This window comes from Oncorhynchus mykiss, chromosome 23 (assembly GCF_057628025.1).
Source record: "Oncorhynchus mykiss isolate SJ-2025 chromosome 23, ASM5762802v1, whole genome shotgun sequence".
Lineage (NCBI taxonomy): Eukaryota > Metazoa > Chordata > Actinopteri > Salmoniformes > Salmonidae > Oncorhynchus > Oncorhynchus mykiss.
In genome coordinates this window covers 50,314,135-50,333,008 of record NC_143044.1, presented here as the reverse complement: position 1 = coordinate 50,333,008, position 18,874 = coordinate 50,314,135, and the positions used below count along the sequence as shown (strand labels likewise).

Here is an 18,874-nt window from a genome sequence, read left to right as displayed (position 1 = left end):
TAATGTACCTGTAATGTAGTCCTCGTCGCTATAGTGACAGTAATGTACCTGTAATGTGGTCCTCGTCGCTATAGTGACAGTAATGTACCTGTAATGTGGTCCTCGTCGCTATAGTGACAGTAATGTACCTGTAATGTGGTCATCGTCGCTATAGTGACAGTAATGTACCTGTAATGTGGTCCTCGTCGCTATAGTGACAGTAATGTACCTGTAATGTAGTCCTCGTCGCTATAGTGACAGTAATGTACCTGTAATGTGGTCCTCGTCGCTATAGTGACAGTAATGTACCTGTAATGTGGTCCTCGTCGCTATAGTGACAGTAATGTACCTGTAATGTGGTCCTCGTCGCTATAGTGACAGTAATGTACCTGTAATGTAGTCCTCGTCGCTATAGTGACAGTAATGTACCTTTAATGTGGTCCTCGTCGCTATAGTGACAGTAATGTACCTGTAATGTGGTCCTCGTCGCTATAGTGACAGTAATGTACCTTTTAATGTAGTCCTCGTCGCTATAGTGACAGTAATATACCTGTAAAGTAGTCATCATCGATTTAGTGACATAGAAAGACACATATATTTTTTTGAATTCATCAAATGCCTTTGGCCAGCCCCTGACATTCCCAAGATATGTCATTCTGTCACCCAATAAGGGAACTGAATCTGGGACGGAGATATTTAAGTCTTTATTGAGAATGTGTGGGTTCAACTCACCTGAGATAAACCTGTGCAAAATCAATAATTGACCTGAATCTATACTTAGGAAAGTTTCTGTGCAAGTCAGTCTCTCCATGCCCCTTAGTAGCTGTTGGTTTAGTGGCGTGGGGAGACGGACACAACCTGCTGTTCTAAAAGGGTATTGGTTCTAAAGCCATGCTGTCATGATTGGTTATTGGTTCTAAAGCCATGCACTCCTGACAGGGTATTGGTTCTAAAGCCATGCACTCCTGACAGGGTATTGGTTCTAATGCCATGCTGTCCTGACAGGGTATTGGTTCTAAAGCCATGCTGTGCTCAATTTCAGTGTACTTACTGAGATGAAATGTAATTTTCCTCAACCCTGGAAGGCACGCTATCACCACACTGTCTGACACCCCTGTGTAACGTACCGGTCTGTCTTTGTCCTCATATCTGCCTCCCGTCCAGCTTCTCTCTAACCCTGTATCTGTCCCTCACACCTGTCTCTCTGTCCCTCACACCTGTCTCTCTGTCCCTCACACCTGTCTCTCTGTCCCTCACACCTGTCTCTCTGTCCCTCACACCTGTCTCTCTGTCCCTCACACCTGTCTCTCTGTCCCTCACACCTGTCTCTCTGTCCCTCACACCTGTCTCTCTGTCCCTCACACCTGTCTCTCTGTCCCTCACACCTGTCTCTCTGTCCCTCATGAGCTTACATGGTTCTCGAATGAATCAGGTCTCTGCATATAAATACTTAGGGATATGGTTGGATGATAAACTGCCTTTTAAAATGCATGTTGACGAACTTTGTTAACGGCAAAAAATCAAGCTAGGCTTCCTCTATAGAAACAGGACATGTTTGTCCTCTACAAATAGAAGACAAATTGTGCAAAGCTACTTTTATGTCTGTTGTAGATTATGGGGATATTATTTACATGCATGCTACGGCATCAACACTTAAATCGCTGGATGCTACTTATCATTGTTCACTTAGGTTTATTACGGGTGTTAGCTACAGAACTCACCATTGAGTTTTATATCAAAATGTGGGTTGGACTTCGCTGTCCGTGAGACGAGAACAACATGCTCTCGTGTTTGTCCATAAAGCACTTCTGAATAAACTACCTTCTTATTTAACATCACTCATCAATATTAGAATTAGAATTCCTAAAACCAGGTCTCAAGCATGGATTACACTTGAGGCCCATGCGGTTTCCACAGAGTTGGGTCTGGCTGCCTTTTCCTGTTACGCTCCTTGCCTATGGAATAGCCTGCAGACTAAACTTAAACTTGGGACTCTTGTTTTAAACATTTATTGAAGGATTTTATTCTTGTATTGCTTGTAACTGTTTTGGGTAATGCAAGTTCTTGTGCTGTTAGGGGAATAACCTGTTAGTAGAATAACCTGTTAGTAGAATAACCTGTTAGTAGAATAACCTGTGTGTAAATGTAATCTGTTGTTGTATTTTTGTGTGTTATCTGTGATGGTTTTGTTTGTCTGGTGTAGTTTCTTAATCATTGTACCTAACCTGTATGTGTAAACATGTATACGCAGGGCCCAGCTGTAAAAGAGACCTTGGTCTCAGTCTGTGTTCCTTGTTGAAATAAGGTAAAATAATGTCATCACACTGGTCTCTCTAGTCCTCACACCTATCTCTGTCCCCAGATGAAGTTGATGAAGCTGTTGCAGCGCCTCCCGGCCAGCGTGGTGCGGCGGCTCCACCGGGAGCGCTACCGGAAGCCCACGTGGCTCACTCCGGTACCGGACAGCCACAAGTTGACGGAGGCGGACATCACGGCGTTCGTGGAGAGTATGATGCAGCCGGTGCTGCTGGCCATGTTCAGTAAGACGGGCAGTCTGGATGCTGCTCAGGCCCTGCAGAACCTGGCCCTCATGAGACCTGAACTTGTCATACCACCAGTGCTGGAAAAGTGAGTGAAATCAAGCAGTCAGTCAGAAGTGAATGGGCAGTGTTTCCTCTGTCGTTGTTTAAGTGGGGCGATTCCCAGTAGATCTGTTGTCTTAGGGTTGGGCGATGTAGCCAAAATATATCACAATATTGTTTTGACAGTATGGTGGTATTTTACATTGGTGTAAAGTACTTAAGTAAAAATAATTTGAAGTACTACTCAAGTCATTTTTTTGGGGTATCTGTACTTTACTATTTATATTTTTGACAACTTTTACTTTTACTTCACTACATGATGTACTTTTTACTCCCAAAATGTTCCCTGGCAACCAAAAGTACTTGTTACATTTTGAATGGTAAGCAGTACAAGGAAATGATCCAATTCACACACCTATCAAGATAACATTATTGGTCATCCCTACTGCCTCTGATCTGGCAGACCCACTAAACACAAATGCTTCGTTAGTAAATTATTTCTGACTGATGGAGTGTGCCCCTAAATTTTAAAGACAGGAAAATGGTGCCTTCCGGTTTGCTTGATATAGGAAATTAAAAATTATTTATACTTTTACTTTTGATACTTAAATATATTTAAACCAAATACTTTTAGACTTTCACTCAAGTAGTATTTTACTGGGTGACTTTCACTTTTACTTGAGTCATTTTCTATTAAGGTTTCTTTACTTTTACTCAAGTATGACAATTGGGTACCTTTTCCACCACTGGTATTTTATGTTGATGAAAAATCTAAGTTCATAATTTTCTAAGTAATGAATGACCCTAGGATGTCAAGTGAATCCTAAGTGGCTTTAGCAGGCTTTCTCCATGCTGATGGATTTCCACTCAACCAAGCTAGGACAAACCTGACAGCAAAGTAGTCCATTAAGTTGAACTTTTTCTTTATTATGCTGTTAAAGACTATTAAAAAGATCCATACCGGCATGTGGATCCATACCAGTATACCGTAAGATAGGATATATGGCCCAGCACTAATTTATCTGGTCTTCCTCTATAGAACCTACCCTGCTATGGAGACCCTGACAGAACCCCACCAGCTGACTGCCACCCTGAGCTGTATGATCGGCGTGGCTCGCAGCCTGGTGTCTGGGGGGCAGCGCTTCCCTGAGGGCCCCACACACATGCTGCCCCTCCTCATGAGGGCTCTGCCCGGTGTTGACCCCAATGACTTCAGCAAGTGCATGGTGGGTAATAGAGTTCAATGATAATAAGCTCTTGTAGGCCTCCCACCCTCCTCCTACACTGGGGTTGCTTGGGTAAAGATATTGTCATCAATTTGGAAGTTGTTTCTGTGTGTGTTGCAAGGCTAAGTGTGCTCTCCCTCCTTTCTGCAGATAACATTCCAATTCATTGCTACGTTTGTTACTCTTGTGCCTTTGGTGGACTGTTCCTCTGCTGTTCATGAAAGGAGCGACCTGACAGCGGTGGAGAGAGAGATGTGCTCAGCCTCGGCAGAGTTTGAGGACTTTGTTCTTCAGTTCATGGACAGGTATGAGTATGGAGGAAGTCAATATAGGACTCAGGTAGGGTTGCAAAGGATTGGAAACTTTACGATAAATTTCCGGAATTTTCCATGGGAAGTTAAGCCCTGGAATTTGGGGAATTTTGCTTAAATTCATCAATAAAGTTAGCTTATAACAGTGAACCTTGTTTTGTGGGATACGCATACGGCAATTCAAGGTCTTGTGGCACATTTTGGTTAATCTATCCCCAATTCAATGGAATTGCAACCCTTTGCATGCACAGTGCATTCTTCCATCACATGTGCAGCTGATTCTCAAGATCTTGCACACTAAAGAGATGCTATTGAGCCTACACTACTACACTGAGCCAAGGACTACATGCTTTCTGGTAAGTTTTGATTACAGTACTAGGTGGGGTGAATATATTTTATGACATGATATTTTTGTTAAGAAGAAAATAGTAGCCTACACCAAAGTGTGTTTAAATTATTTCTAACTTAACAATTTATGATAGTTGTGATACATTTATGATACATGTTTCACTAAAACATGTATCTTACAAAGGAGTTGTTTAACTGGTTAACTATTGCTCTGTACATGGAATTGTGTATATATATTTTTTTACAATATATTTTCTTATCTTTACAGAAAAATGCCACAGGCACTATCTGATGTGTGGAGATATTTCACTGCAGCTAATGTAGAAGGAAAAGCTGTGTACATTTGCAAATACAGAATCATCTGGCCAATTTTAGAAAGTTCCCTCAGCGCTCACAACAAGCAACCTCTGACAAAAGTCCTTCTACTTCTATTCGAAGTGAAAAATGATGAATCAGACACCTTATCGATAGCAACAACTTATGGTCGTCCCGGAATCAGACGTGTTTTGACTCAATGGAGGAACGTAGTCAGAGAAATGCTGATGAATGTCTTGCTCGAGCTGGGGATGCAACTGGTTCACCTCTGATGCTCAGAGGCAATCACCCCTCTAACCAGACATGCATTATCTACTGATTTGCTGGATGCAGAGTTCAAGTGAAGGTCAAGCAAATCATAGAGAAAGCAGACTGTATTCCAATCATCTCTAATGGGTGGTTGAATGTTTGTGGGCAAGGAATAATTAACTACATCATCTCCACCCCTCAACCAGTATTCTACAAGAGTACAGACACAGGGGACAACACGCACACACTGGTCTCTACATTGCAGATGAGCTGAAGGCAGTCATCAATGACCTTGGACCACAGAAGGTATTTGCACTGGTGACAGACAATGCAGCGAACATGAAGGCTGTTTGGTCTAAAGTGCAGGAGTCCTACCCTCACATCACACCCTTTGGCTGTGCTGCTCATGTATTGAATTTGCTCCTCAAGGACATCATGGCACTGAAGATAATGGATACACTCTACAAGAGAGCCAAGGAAATGGTAGGTATGTGAAGGGTCATCAAGTTATAGCAGCAATCTACCTCATCAAGCAAAGTGAGAAGAATAAGAGCACCACATTGAAGCTTCCCAGCAACACCCGTTGGGATGGTGTTATCATCATGTTTGACAGTCTCCTGGGGGGGGGGAATGAGTCTCTCCAAGAAATGGCCATATCACAGTCTGCCGATATGGACGGCCCCATCAAGAGGATCCTCCTGGATTATGTATTTTGGGAGAATGGTAAGCAGCCTGAAACTCCTGAAATCTATAGCAGTAGCCATTGCACGGATTGAGGGAGACAATGCCATGCTGTCTGATGTTCAGACTCTGCTTGCAGATGTAAGAGAAGAAATCTGTACTGCCCTGCCCACTTCACTGTTGCTCCAAGCAGAGGAAACTGTAGTTCTGAAATACATCAAAAAGCCTGAAGACTTCTGCCTGAAGCCCATACACGCCGCAGCGTACATGTTGGACCCCAAGTATGCTGGCAAGAGCATCCTGTCTGGTGCAGAGATCAACTAAGCCTTTGGTGTCATCACTACCGTGTCTCGCCACCTTGGCCTGGATGAGGGCAAGGTTCTTGGCAGTCTGTCGAAAGTAACTGGTCCTTGTTTGGGAACACAATCACCAAAGCACGCGACAGGCTGACCAATACAAGGGTTCAAAAATTGGTGGCCATCTGGGCAAATTGAGGCTTTTTGAGCCTGACAACAAGCCACCCTCAACAAGCTTGGAAGGTGACAGTGAAGATGAGGCCTCAGTCTGATTTTCAAGAGGTGGACATTGAGGAGGTCCAGGGACAAGACATGGACGCCTGAGAAAAAGACAACCAAAGCTTTAGTTTCTAGACTATTATTTTACAGATGTATGCTGAAAATGTTTTTGGGAGATGCCATGGATCATTCAATATCCCTTTCTTTTGTTGTTCAGTGAAATCATCCCATGTGAAGAGTCAACTCATTTAATTGAAGTTCAAATCAATACTAAATGTTTTTTTTTTTCTGTTGGAAGGATTTAGTAATTTGCAATTGTGTACTTATGATCAGGTAAAATGGTATTGTTTCGGTCTCCATATGAAATGGTAAATATATCCAATGCAACGAACATCTACATTTAAACGGTATTAATATAAATTTGCATATATTTCTGTTAATTCCCATATAAAACTCAGCAAAAAAAGAAACGTCCTCTCACTGTCAACTGTGTTTATTTTCATCAAATTTAACATGTGTAAATATTTGTATGAACATAACAAGATTCAACAACTGAGACATAAACTGAACAAGTTCCACAGACATGTGACTAACAGAAATGGAAGAATGTGTCCCTGAACAAAGGTCAAAATCAAAAGTAACAGTCAGTATCTGGTGTGGCCACCAGCTGCATTAAGTACTGCAGTGCATCTCCACCTCATGGACAGCACCAGATTTGCCAGTTCTTGCTGTGAGATGTTACCCCACTCTTCCACCAAGGCACCTGCAAGTTCCCGGACATTTCTGGGGGGAATGGCCCTAGCCCTCACCCTCCGATCCAACAGGTCCCAGACATGCTCAATGAGATTGAGATCCGGGCTCTTTGCTGGCCATGACAGAACACGTGACATTCCTGTCTTACAGGAAATCATGCACAGAACGAGCAGTATGGCTGGTGGCATTGGCATGCTGCAGGGTCATGTCAGGATGAGCCTGCAGGAAGGGTACCACATGAGGGAGGAGGATGTCTTCCCTGTAATGTACATCGTTGAGATTGCCTGCAATGACAACAAGCTCAGTCCGATGATGCTGTGACACACCGCCCCAGACCATGACGGACCCTCCACATCCAAATTCGACCTGGCTCCAGAGTACAGGCCTCGGTGTAACTCTCATTCATTCGACAATAAACGCGAATCCCACCATCACTCCTGGTGAGACAAAACCACGACTCGTCAGTGAAGAGCACTTTTTGCCAGTCCTGTCTGGTCCAGCGACGGTGGGTTTATGCCCATAGGTGACATTGTTGCCATTGATGTCTGGTGAGGACCTGCCTTACAACAGGCCTACAAGACCTCAGTCCAGCCTTTCTCAGCCTATTGCGGACAGTCTGAGCACTGATGGAGGGATTGTGCGTTCTTGGTGTAACTCGGGCAGTTGTTGTTGCCATCCTGTACCTGTCCCACTGGTGTGATGTTCGGATGTACCGATCCTGTGCAGGTGTTGTTACACGTGGTCTGCCACTGCGAGGACGATCAATTGTCCGTCCTGTCTCCCTGTCTTAGGCGTCTCACAGTACGGACATTGCAATTTATTGACCTGGCCACATCTGCAGTCCTCATGCCTCCTTGCAGCATGCCTAATGCGCATACACGCAGATGAGCAAGGACCCTGGGCATCTTTCTTTGGTGTTTTTTCAGAGTCAGTAGAAAGGACTCTTTAGTGTCCTACGTTTTCATAATTGTGACCTTAATTGCCTACCATCTGTAAGCTGTTAGTATATTAACGACCGTTCCACAGGTGCATGTTCATTAATTGTTTGGTTCATTGAACAAGCATGGGAAACAGTGTTTAAACCCTTTACAATGAAGATCTGTGAAGTTATTTGGATTTTTACTAATAATCTTTGAAAGACAGGGTCCTGAAAAAGGGACGTTTCTTTTTTGTGCTGAGTTTATTTCCCATATATTCCCATTTCCAGCTCTGAATATTCCACAAAATGTTCAACCCTAGTGTGCGCGTGCGGTGGTGTCTGCGATCTGGTCTGCGCTAAGAAGAAATGGGATTCTTGAAAATAATGTTTTAGGATTTCTTCTTGGAAATGTACTTTGCTAACAAACATTTAACTATAGCAAGAAAACGAATTAAACCTGCATTATCTAGCTAGCTAGTTAACACTTCTAGAATATTGTAATATATTGTTAAATAGCTAGTGTTAGCGCATCAATTCTCAAAGAAGAACTTGGCTGATGTTAACGTCGTTAGCTATGTTGGCTATAATGTTGTTACACGTTAGCTAGCTAACGTAGCTACCCAACTTACCGGTTGCCCAACTTACTGGTTGCCCACCTTCTCCAGCTGGTCCATATGAATGGTCTCTCAGCTCCCTTCTTTTTAGCAGCCCACTTGATGTCAGACCACTATCTTTTTACGGCGGCAGTCACTGTCCCTTGCCATACCCCCGTCGACAGACACTGTCTCTTGTCATACCCCCGTCGACAGACACTGTCTCTTGTCATACCCCCGTCGACAGACACTGTCTCTTGTCATACCCCCGTCGACAGACACTGTCTCTTGTCATACCCCCGTCGACAGACACTGTCTCTTGTCATACCCCCGTCGGCAGACACTGTCTCTTGTCACACCCCCGTCGACAGACACTGTCTCTTGTCACACCCCCGTCGACAGACACTGTCTCTTGTCACACCCCCGTCGACAGACACTGTCTCTTGTCACACCCCCGTCGACAGACACTGTCTCTTGTCACACCCCCGTCGACAGACACTGTCTCTTGTCAAACCCCCGTCGACAGACACTGTCTCTTGTCATACCCCCGTCGACAGACACTGTCTCTTGTCATACCCCCGTCGACAGACACGGTCTCTTGTCATACCCCCGTCGACAGACACTGTCTCTTGTCATACCCCCGTCGACAGACACTGCCTCTTGTCACACCCCCGTCGACAGACACTGCCTCTTGTCACACCCCCGTCGACAGACACTGTCTCTTGTCACACCCCCGTCGACAGACACTGTCTCTTGTCACACCCCCGTCGACAGACACTGTCTCTTGTCAAACCCCCGTCGACAGACACTGTCTCTTGTCATACCCCCGTCGACAGACACTGTCTCTTGTCATACCCCCGTCGACAGACACTGTCTCTTACCATACCCCCGTCGACAGACACTGTCCCTTGCCATACCCCCGTCGACAGACACTGTCTCTTGTCATACCCCCGTCGACAGACACTGTCTCTTGTCATACCCCCGTCGACAGACACTGTCTCTTGCCATACCCCCGTCGACAGACACTGTCCCTTGCCATACCCCCGTCGGCAGAAACTGTCCCTTGTCTCAGCCAGTCTCACCCATCCTCTCTCTCTGCCGTGACCCTTCAGTTTTCAAGTCTCCCAACAACAACCTTTTCCTGGCTGCTATTTCCTCCACCATCACTTCAAACTCTTGTTTGCTGAAGTTTTATTGTGCTTTCCTTGATTATCCATTTTAGTTTTTGATATAGCTAGTCTGATGGCTATAATGTGTGAACAAATAACGTTTGTTTTTGTTTATGAAGGGTTCACAAGCCGACTACAAAAAAAAATATTGAAACATGGTGCAGATAAATGTAATAAAATGGAAATATAGCTTTATTATAGTGGGCCAAATCCTATCATCCCTGTCACTTCGGCTTATTTATTGGTTTCAAACACGTCACTAATGTCAATGCAACATAAGAAGATATTTATAAAGTTCATAAGAAAACATTGAATTCCTAAGAACATTTTGACCAATTGAACTTACTTACTTATCTAATGAACTTCTTCTTTTTTTTCCCTTAAACTTCTTACGTTTTTTTCTAAGTAATGTTTTGTGAATCTGCCCCCAGGTGTTTTGCCCTGATAGACAGCAGTACTCTAGAGCAGACCAGAGAGGAGACCGAGACTGAGAAGATGACCCATTTGGAGAGCCTGGTGGAGCTGGGACTGTCTTCAACCTTCAGCACCATCCTCACACAGTGCTCTATAGACATCTTCAAGGTAGGCCACAACTCACTGTATACCTACACCTTTCTCACTGTGTGTGTCCTTTAAAGTACCACCATGTGGAAAAGGTCAAGGGGTCTGAATACTTTCCCGACGCCACTGTACATGCATGTGATGATGTGAATATATCCTTTGGTTCATTTGTGTTGTTCAGGTGGCTCTGGAGAAGGTCTTCATCTTTGCCACCACCAACATCTTTGAGACTCGTGTGGCTGGCAGGATGGTGGCTGACATGTGCAGAGCAGCCTCCAAGGTTCACCCTGCTCAGTCTTTGAAGCTTTTGGTACCACACTGCTGCAATGCCATAAACCAGCTCACTGTCAGTAAGTGCTCACTAAGCTGGACATGTGTTCTGGATGTGTTCTGTTGGAGTGGAGGGCTATAAAGCCAATCTGGATTTGGTCTTAATTTGAGACTGTTGTTGATTCTGATATGGTGGGGTTAGAGTTGGGGAGAAGTGGGAATCAATGGATCGTTTCTTGGTTGTTGATTTCCAGATGAGGAGGTGTTGAGTGAGGAGGAACTGGATAAGGAGTTACTATGGAACCTTCAGCTACTGTCAGAGGTGAGGTCATCATCCTGCATCCATACTGACTGAAACATTCCCTTGTTCCCTTCACCTCTCAGTAGACTAGACACCAAACAGGAAAACACTTTTGAAACGGGGGAGTTACTTACATAAAGTTGTCCAATAAGAAAGTTCATTTTTTATTTTCTGTTGCAAATGTTTTCAAACGTTTTCCTTTGTGTGCCTTAATGAACAGAACACAGGGTGGGCCTGTATGTTCTCTCCTAACCCTCCTTCCCTCCTGTTGTCTCCTTGTCCTCCCCAGGTGACTCGTGTGGACGGGGACAAGATCCTCCCCTACAGCACCCAGCTGGTTCAGATCCTGCAGCTGACCCTCCATCTAAAGTGTAAACAGGGCTACACCCTGGCCTGTAACCTGCTGCATCATATCCTGAGGTCTACAGCTCTCATCTACCCAACAGAGTACTGCAGTGTACCAGGAAGCTTTCAGCAGCCCACACAGGACTACCTGCCCATCAAGGTACGTACAGGGTTAGAGGTACTACGGTTGGTGTTAGGAGTTTGTAGAGGTTGGTATTAGGGGCTCTATAGCCCTCACCTTCCCCACAGAGTACTGCAGTGTACCAGGAAGCTTTCAGCAGCCCACACAGGATTACCTGCCCATCAAGGTACGTACAGGGTTAGAGGTACTAAGGTTGGTGTTAGGGGTTTGTAGAGGTTGGTGTTAGGGGTTCTATAGCCCTCACCTTCCCCACAGAGAACTGCAGTGTACCAGGAAGCTTTCAGCAGCCCACACAGGATTACCTGCCCATCAAGGTACGTACAGGGTTAGAGGTACTAAGGTTGGTGTTAGGGGTTTGTAGAGGTTGGTGTTAGGGGTTATATAGCCCTCACCTTCCCCACAGAGAACTGCAGTGTACCAGGTGGCTTTCAACAGCCCACACAGGATTACCTGCCCATCAAGGTACGTACAGGGTTAGAGGTACTAAGGTTGGTGTTAGGGGTTTGTAGAGGTTGGTGTTAGGGGTTATATAGCCCTCACCTTCCCCACAGAGAACTGCAGTGTACCAGGAAGCTTTCAGCAGCCCACACAGGATTACCTGCCCATCAAGGTACGTACAGGGTTAGAGGTACTAAGGTTGGTGTTAGGGGTTTGTAGAGGTTGGTGTTAGGGGTTCTATAGCCCTCACCTTCCCCACAGAGAACTGCAGTGTACCAGGAAGCTTTCAGCAGCCCATATAGGACTACCTACCTACCCACAAGGTTCAGAACTTTACTTTTAGTTGTACGTTCTCTAAATTGCTGCCTACCAAATTTCTACAACATTCTCTTTAGTGCGAATAACTTTTTATAACCAAGACAGACCCCAAACAATGACGATTGTAGAGTGCTTCTGTCCCATTTCTATCATAAATTGTGTTACTTTTATTACTTTTTACGTGATCTCTTCCTGATTGGTCTGATCACTCACCAGCCACTCTGGACCTTGTGATAGAAAGTGTGTAGGATGTTTACTCATGGCTCTACAATGTAGAGGAAAAACAGGTCAATTCAAGAGGGTGCTACAGAATTTGTCAAAACATTAGTTTTTTTTGGCCCCATGTCATTATAAATCACATTGAATTAATCTTTTCGATTTTTTTCTACAATATTATAACCTTAATATACTTGTACTTGACATTGTTGATGAAATAAAACTGTTAATTTGCTGTGACCATAGCTAGTTTAGACTCTGCTGCTCTTGGTTGCATCTCTTCCATATTTTGCGTTGGGAGGTGGTACCATTTGGAGGTGTTTCCGCTGGTTGGACCAATCAAAATAAGCTTGATCCTCTCGTCATTTAATCTCCATATCCTTGATTTTCTTTGGCTATATTGGCGATAAATCTACATTGAGAGGGGCTGTTTCTATTGCGATTCGAGGGAAAGACCCATACACCATGAAAACAGGATCTGATTGTCTTAGTGGAGGGTGAATATTGGAATTCGGTCTGTTAATTTTGTAAATAAAATATATATTTCGTCCCTGTTTTGTATTCTGCAGATGTCATTTAGAAAAATACCATGTTTTCACTCACGAACCTGCAGCCACTAGTTAGCTTGTCAGTTGGTGTTCGAAGTTAGCGCTATTCTGCCACGAAGCAACGCCACAGAGTTCTATGAAGCAGAGATGACATTCCATTCCATCTATACATGCTACATTCTCAGAGTAAATCATTTAACTTTTGAACCATATATTATTTTAATTTTTACCTTTATTTAACTAGGCAAGTCAGTTAAGAACACATTCTTATTTTCAATGACGGCCTAGGAACAGTGGGTTAACTGCCTGTTCAGGGGCAGAAATATATGGTAGAGGCATGGGGTTTGGAATATTGTTTTTTGGGCGCAATTCTCTGTTGAATGGATATTTTGTATAAACCTTGAATGAATGAATAGTTGTATAGGTGAACACCCTATAGTATACTCCTGTCCGCATAGTCAATGAGAAGGGCCCACGGAGATAGATTGAGGGTACACCTCCCATCTTTGCCTATAGGAAGTCCCTTTACATGTTGATATCCCTCCATGGTGCCACTCATGCCATGACAGGATTTTGTGACAAGTGCGCCTTCTATCCCTCTCTATGGAAGGTCCTTGAGAGGGATTTCATCTCATGATCTCTCCTTTCTCCCGAAGTGTGCACTTGTTCACTTCCCTTCATCGATATGAAAGGAAATAACTGCTCTTAAGAGAATCTGTCCTCACCTCCTGACCTCAACCCCTCTTTCATCAAATACACAATATCCATCTGTCTCCCCTGTAATCAACACATCATTCTCCTCTCCTCCATCAAACACCTTCCAAAGCCTTCTTCTGAGAACCATTAACTTCTAACATAACCCAGTCTCTTTCATGTCCTATCTCAATGTTCAAAGTTTAGCACATCCCAACAGGGGCCTAGTTACAGTTTGACTTAAATCACCTTGAAAACCTTAAAATGGCTGGCTAGCAATGATCAACAACGAACTTATCAAAGCTTGAATAATTTTTAAAAGAATGTGCAAATATTGTACAACCCAGGTGTGCAAAGCTCATAGATTTACCCAAAAAGACTCACAGCTGTAATCGCTGGCAAAGGTGATTCTCTAGCATGTATTGATCCAGTTTCCAAGTGCCTTTTGATGGTGTAGGAAACTGTACTCACTGACACCTTGGCTTTCTTTGCAATTTCTCTAAAGGAAAGACCTACACTTTTAAGGGTTATAAACGGTCGGTCTGTCTGCCTTTGTTAATTGCCTTTTTTCTCACCATTTTAATAGCAATATACTACTTCCTGCAGTACAATACTGTCCAAATAATGCTTAAGAGGTTGTAGTAACAGTCTGTTCCAACACTGCTTTTATACAGTGTCGTGGTAATTTCCTGTATTACTAAGTAAAAGGAGAGTTTACAAACCACACACAAGTCAGAGTTATACTTTAAACTTCATATTTTAATAATATGAGCTTCACCATAGTCCCTTGACTCTCAGATCAATTCAGTGTCTATAAATGAATTCTGAGAGTGCTTACAAAATAATACTTCATCTTTTATAGCCAAGATACACCCCTCTCAACTCACAATGACGAACCACAGATCTTAGAAACTTCACAAATGGCCTTGTGCCTGAAAGAGGAGTATCCCATAGCCAGATAGCATTAGCTATAAATTATTGTTCAGTTTGCTCTCTAAGACGAGGTTCTACTTTTCATTCTTGGTACTTCCTATTACCAAAACATTACCTCATCCAATGGCATATATCAATTGTCAATTCTAGATACACCCATCTCAAATACACTCCCTCCTGGACAAGCTCACAGAGGGGAGTGACTGGCACACAGGCATTGTGGAGCCCTTCACATGGTTTAACTGATATATTGGAAGACACTGTTCAATTCTGACTTCTCCCTTTCTGATATTCTGCATATTACCAGACAGATAAAAGACAAGCCTGACCTCTCCCCTCTCTGGGCCCCAAGTGACTTTTTCCACATAAGCATATTTTATGAAAGTAGATAAAACATCTTATTTATCAATGTTACCTAACTAATTCTGATTCTGCTACGACAACAGACAGAGGGTTTGTAAGTAATCAACCAAAGTTTTGAGGCTTAATTTACTTCCATTGCTGCGGAACAGCTATAAGTTGTTAACCCATTACTTGTTCCCTGAAAAGGCCTTTTTTTTAACTCTGAAAAATACATTATTTTTCAGTTTTTGGTAACCTAGATTCTTAAAAAAAATAAAAAAAATATATATATATAATTGTTTACCTCTGGTAGTTTACTGCTTACCTTTCCCATTTTCAGGTTATTCACTGGACTTGAACTGCTTAAATTTCAATAAAAACTGGAAAAATGGGGGTGTTCAAAAACTTTTGACCAGTAGTGTATATATTATTATATATTATTATTGTAACGGTTTTCTTCCGTCGAAGGAGAGGCGAACCAATACGCAGCGTGGTTGAAGTTCATGTTTTTTTAATAAGGAAAACTATACATGAACAAACTACAAAACAATAAATGTGAAAACCCGAAACCAGTCCCGTGTGGTACAAACACTGACACAGGAGACAAAACCCAACACCAAACAGGCTACCTAAATATGGTTCCCAATCAGAGACGATGACTAACACCTGCCTTTGATTGAGAACCATATCAGGCCAAACACAGAAACAGACAAACTAGACACACAACATAGAATGCCCACTCAGATCACTCCCTGACCAAACAAAACATAGAAACATACAAAGCAAACTATGGTCAGGGTGTGACAATTATATATTGATCTCAACCTTCTCCCCCTCTGTCCAGGACTGGGGTCGTCCGGGGGACCTGTGGAACCTTCACATCCAGTGGCACGTCCCCAGTGTGGAGGAGACCAGATTTGTGTTCTATGTTCTGGACCTGATCTTACAGCCAGAGCTGCTGCGGCTGCAGAGATACGCCCAGGGGGAACGGGACATGACCAGGTGAGGGGGGGCAAACAGACTGTGTGAAGGCAGTAAGAGGGTCCTATTCATCAGTTATCAAACAGAAGAAAACGGACTGTAAGACTACCTAAACTTGTCCAATAAGAAACACACATTTTTGTTTTAATTTGCGAAACGTTTTGCTACGATATGCCCTAATGAATAGTTAGGACCCAGGGGATTGCCAGGTGAAGGCACATTAAACAGACCACGACAAGTCTGGAGCAGACTGGTGCAGGTGTAAGGATAGGATGCTGTACATCAGTGGTCACCAAGTCATCGTGATCTCCAAGGCATTCCTAGTCAATCACCAAACATTTCTGTAGAAAATCCAATGATAAAGGCTTGAGCTCCTTTTATGTTGGTTATGTTTGTGTGTTGCTCTGTTGATGGAGGTGCTCCTGATTCAGAAGCCCTGCTGCACCTGGTAGGCAAAGTGTTCCCATTTTCAACCATTTAATTTCTCTGAAATGACAAACTCTGCCTACCCAGCAGACCTGGAGATCTGTGGCTAAATCAAGTGTGCTTACTGCTCTGGCCAATCGAATAGCTCAAATGCCTACCTACAGCTTCCATGACCCCGACTACAGCATTGTTTGATACAGGCCTACATGAGATTTAATAACTTTTAAAACTATTACCAGAGGGAGACTGTCAAAGAGCTGCTGTTTTTAAGAGTGAGTTCATGTCAAACTTTTATTCAGCACTGTCACCACTATTACAATACATAAAATACTCTTCTCTCTACTTCCAATCGTGCTGCATCTGCAATGAATTAGTAGTCAAGTGTATCGATAGCCCTGCGTTTGAATTATTATTAGCACCTCGTTTGGTCTATTTTAATATAGAGGAATATTTAACTTTCTCTGGTCATAGGTGAGAGGCTGCTGCTCTCTCACTCCCTTCACTGAGACGAATGCCTTGCTTTGCTGTGCCTCGCTAAAGGTACACCAACTGATCTAGTTTGTTATCAAAGCTTGAGTTTTGAAATATAACGTGGTCTGAGAATAACAATATTACCAGGCCAGGCACATAGCCATTATTTTGTGATAATGTATTAGGCCTCCTGCACGAACCTCATTCATACACAACTGGTTTTATTAGGTTAATGTGTAAAAAAGAAAAAAAAGTCATGTTTAAAAAGAATTCTGAGCACTATATGTTGGCTTGCTTTGTGACTGCAAAAGTGCTCTACACTAATCTAAGAACAAACTAGTGTCCACGTGTGCCATTTTCTTCTTGACAAGTTCAGGTGTTTTCACTCCGTTTCAAACGTGTTCTCCCCACTTAACACAACTCCGTTCTGCTTTATAATGTGTAGTCAGTGTTGTGGACCCTGCATGTAACTAATCCCATTTTTCAGGGATGACGTCCTACAGAGTTTGTCTATCGTACAGCACTGCCTTCTCGGAGCAGGAAGTCTGTTTCCACCGCTGCGAGGAGAGCCCATCACAGAACTGTGAGTAGTACACAGTCAAGCTTAATTAATGAAATGTATTTATGAAGCCCTTTTTACATCAATAGTTGTCAGTGTTTAACTACAGTGTGTGTTAACTATGAAATCTCTCTTTCTCTGTCAGGGTTACTAGCATGGTAAATCTGGGTGAGACCAACCTCTTCACAGGAGTGTCCTATGGTGAGTTGCATGCTTTAGCTCATATTCATTATTCTGAGGCCTTGGTAACAGACAAAATGGTCCTTGAGCCTTCATAGTTTGCGGCATCACTCACTTGTTGTGGTGACAATTTTTATTGTTCCAGAGACATGTTTGCATGCATGTTGTTATGTAAAACCTCAACTCTCTCTCCTCCTCCAGATTTGTCCAGAGAGAACTACAGAGATGCTATCTGTAGAGTGATGAGGCAGTTGCTACGTGAGTAGTGTCTCCTCCCTCCCTCCTGTCTGTAACCACAACTCAACCCTAATAGTGTCTCCTCCCTCCCTCCTGTCTGTAACCACAACTCAACCCTAATAGTGTCTCCTCCCTCCCTCCCTCCTGTCTGTAACCACAACTCAACCCTAATAGTGTCTCCTCCCTCCCTCCTGTCTGTAACCACAACTCAACCCTAATAGTGTCTCCTCCCTCCCTCCCTCCTGTCTGTAACCACAACTCAACCCTAATAGTGTCTCCTCCCTCCCTCCTGTCTGTAACCACAACTCAACCCTAATAGTGTCTCCTCCCTCCCTCCTGTGTCTGTAACCACAACTCAACCCTAACAGTGTCTCCTCTCTCCCTCCTGTCTGTAACCACAACTCAACCCTAATAGTGCCTCCTCTCTCCCTCCTGTCTGTAACCACGTCTCAACCCTAATAGTGTCCCCTCCCTCCCTCCTGTGTCTGTAACCACAACTCAACCCTAATAGTGCCTCCTCTCTCCCTCCTGTCTGTAACCACAACTCAACCCTAACAGTGTCTCCTCCCTCCCTCCTGTCTGTAACCACAACTCAACCCCAATAGTGTCTCCTCCCTCCCCCCTGTCTGTAACCACAACTCAACACTAATATTGTCTCCACCCTCCCTCCTGTCTGTAACCACAACTAAAGCTGTCCAGGTGTAACTAACAGTGTAAAGCTGCCGAAGTGTAACTAACAGTGTAAAGCTGTCCAGGTGTAACTAACAGTGTAAAGCTGCCCAGGTGTAACTAACAGTGTAAAGCTGCCCAGGTGTAACTAACAATGTAAAGCTGCCCAGGTGTAACTAACAGTGTAAAGCTGCCCAGGTGTAACTAACAGTGTAAAGCTGCCCAGGTGTAACTAACAATGTAAAGCTGCCCAGGTGTAACTAACAGTGTAAAGCTGTCCAGGTGTAACTAACAGTGTAAAGCTGTCCAGGTGTAACTAACAGTGTAAAGCTGTCCAGGTGTAACTAACAGTGTAAAGCTGTCCAGGTGTAACTAACAGTGTAAAGCTGTCCAGGTGTAACTAACAGTGTAAAGCTGCCGAAGTGTAACTAACAGTGTAAAGCTGCCCAGGTGTAACTAACAGTGTAAAGCTGTCCAGGTGTAACTAACAGTGTAAAGCTGTCAAGGTGTAACTAACAGTGTAAAGCTGTCCAGGTGTAACTAACAGTGTAAAGCTGCCCAGGTGTAACTAACAGTGTAAAGCTGCCCAGGTGTAACTAACAGT

The 18,874-nt window shown here is 43.6% G+C and overlaps 1 protein-coding gene across 3 annotated transcripts in view; it reads left to right on the top strand.

The window, feature by feature from the left end:
• LOC110503043 (proteasome activator complex subunit 4B) overlaps positions 1–18,874 on the top strand; it is a 97,662-nt gene that overhangs the window by 26,322 nt on the left and 52,466 nt on the right. For all 3 annotated transcript variants that reach the window (XM_090217579.1, XM_036960897.2, XM_036960896.2), the window contains 11 exons: positions 2,342–2,607; positions 3,601–3,787; positions 3,938–4,092; positions 10,072–10,222; positions 10,383–10,551; positions 10,726–10,793; positions 11,062–11,277; positions 15,592–15,749; positions 17,113–17,208; positions 17,330–17,385; positions 17,566–17,622. In XM_090217579.1, coding sequence (XP_090073705.1) covers positions 2,342–2,607; positions 3,601–3,787; positions 3,938–4,092; positions 10,072–10,222; positions 10,383–10,551; positions 10,726–10,793; positions 11,062–11,277; positions 15,592–15,749; positions 17,113–17,208; positions 17,330–17,385; positions 17,566–17,622 — 1,579 coding nt within the window. The remainder of the gene's footprint in view (positions 1–2,341; positions 2,608–3,600; positions 3,788–3,937; positions 4,093–10,071; positions 10,223–10,382; positions 10,552–10,725; positions 10,794–11,061; positions 11,278–15,591; positions 15,750–17,112; positions 17,209–17,329; positions 17,386–17,565; positions 17,623–18,874) is intronic.